Genomic DNA, 1,756 nt, shown 5'->3' with positions numbered 1-1,756 from the left:
CTCGTTCAGCAGTCATGTCAACAGCCACCGAGATCCACACGAAAACGCCATCGTTCACAGAGCTGCCCAGCAAAGCGTAGTTCATGATCTGGTCGTAGTTGTTGCCGAGAGCTGCTTTGTAGATGTTGTCACTCGCGGTTGCTGTAAGTGTTTGCTTGTTGGTCGAGTACGGAGTCACCGCCTCCACTGCGTCGATCAGGTCTTGCTCGAAGAAGAACTGACCCACATGGGCTACTGAAGAGCCAGCGTACGTCTTGTTGGAGAGGACTGTACCGCCGTAGTTACCGATGAAATGCAGGTGAGTAGTGCGCCCAGCATAGTGCCCGGGAAAAATGGAGATCATCTCGGCGACACCGTCGTCGTCCGTGGGTGTTACACCACGCAGAAAGGTGTTTTGGAGATTGGATTGATCCGCACTGTTGCCGTTGGTACTCGCTACCACGCCCGAGAACACACCTGTGGCATTAGCATGCCACAAGTCCACGTACATGTCCTTGACGGGCGTGCAGTCGTTCACGTTAATCACTTGAATATCGATATACATCGTGACACCGGTTTGTTTCTCGCGCATGTCAGTACGAATGAGCTCCCCACGGACATAGTACGGTCCCTCAGTTAGCTCAGGCTCCACGATGAACGTGGTTTCACCGTCGAACAGAACACTGGATGCTGTGTCCGCAGTCACGTCAAGATCTGACTCGTGGTCGTTAAGGCGACGCTGGAGATGCTCGTCACGTAGTTTCCTTATTGTTTCCGCACGGCGAGCAACAGCGCGATCCTGGAGCTTGCGTGACGACTCGGTACTAGAACATGTTACGAGTCTTGAGCCGTTTGGGCGAAAAGCTTGCGCTGATCGGTGGAGAGAGCTCGGCGTGTGACCTCCTTGTGAGCTGATGACGAGTCGAATAGGGCACATGCTGCGATTGCTGTGGCAACCAGGAAAGTAGCGGTCTTCACTATGATGACTGGAGAACTGGAGGCGGCGGAGGAAGTTGCGAAGTGACAGACCACCGGAACTGATATTCTTATCGAAATTATGTGCTTGTGACGGTACCCTTTTGTGGAGAATAATCGACTCAACGAACACTATCTTATCAAAGTTCTTATTATGTAGTCCTCGATAAGATTTTCGCCAAAAACAATGATCTGAATTTAGTAAGTCATCTCAATGGTATTCAGCAAGAACGGTCAATACTCTCTCCAGAAGCTCCACTCCATCTATCGCAGATTCCGAAATTACCGAAGGCCCGTGTGGTAAGTGGTGCGACAGTGTGCGTTGATTGACATAAACGCGTGTGACTTTACTAAACGAAAATTTTCAAAATCCAATACATGGTAACTGGATTGCGTCGTGCACATTTTCAAGTTTTCACCAATAAAAAACAGTCCTTGCAAAGTTCGCATGGAGAATGTAAGCTTAGGCTCGTATGTAACACCAAGACATTGCCGGTGGTATACTGCGACTCGCCCAGTTGCGCGTCGTTTCTTTTAATCCGGAAACGCTACAATTATTATGCACAAACTCGAGATTCTAGCGTATTTTTTAGCCACTCAAACTTGATGACGTTGAGAGGAGAGATCGATGTTCTGGAATTGGTGCTGTTTGAATTGTTTCCGGTGAACAAATTGTTCTTCATGATTGTAGGCCGTGCCTCGTTCGTGGCTCATGTTAGGTCAAGTCCGGCAGATGGGAATTGTACTTTCAGATTTGAGCGACTCAGCCTACATCTCCGTCGGCCTGTAATGCCATGATGTA

General features: G+C 49.1%; 1 protein-coding gene across 1 annotated transcript; it reads right to left on the bottom strand.

Moving 5' to 3' along the window:
* Positions 1-54: 54 nt before the first annotated feature.
* PPTG_15298 (hypothetical protein) lies at positions 55-916 on the bottom strand (the record flags this gene model as incomplete). The annotated part of the gene is made up of 2 exons (XM_008912350.1): positions 55-62; positions 133-916. 2 exons carry the CDS (start codon positions 914-916, stop codon positions 55-57), a joined length of 792 nt encoding a protein of 263 aa, XP_008910598.1.
* Between the last annotated feature and the right edge of the window lie 840 nt (positions 917-1,756).

This window comes from Phytophthora parasitica (genome assembly GCF_000247585.1).
Source record: "Phytophthora parasitica INRA-310 unplaced genomic scaffold supercont2.46, whole genome shotgun sequence".
Lineage (NCBI taxonomy): Eukaryota > Oomycota > Peronosporomycetes > Peronosporales > Peronosporaceae > Phytophthora > Phytophthora nicotianae.
This window is presented reverse-complemented; position numbering and strand designations above follow the sequence as displayed.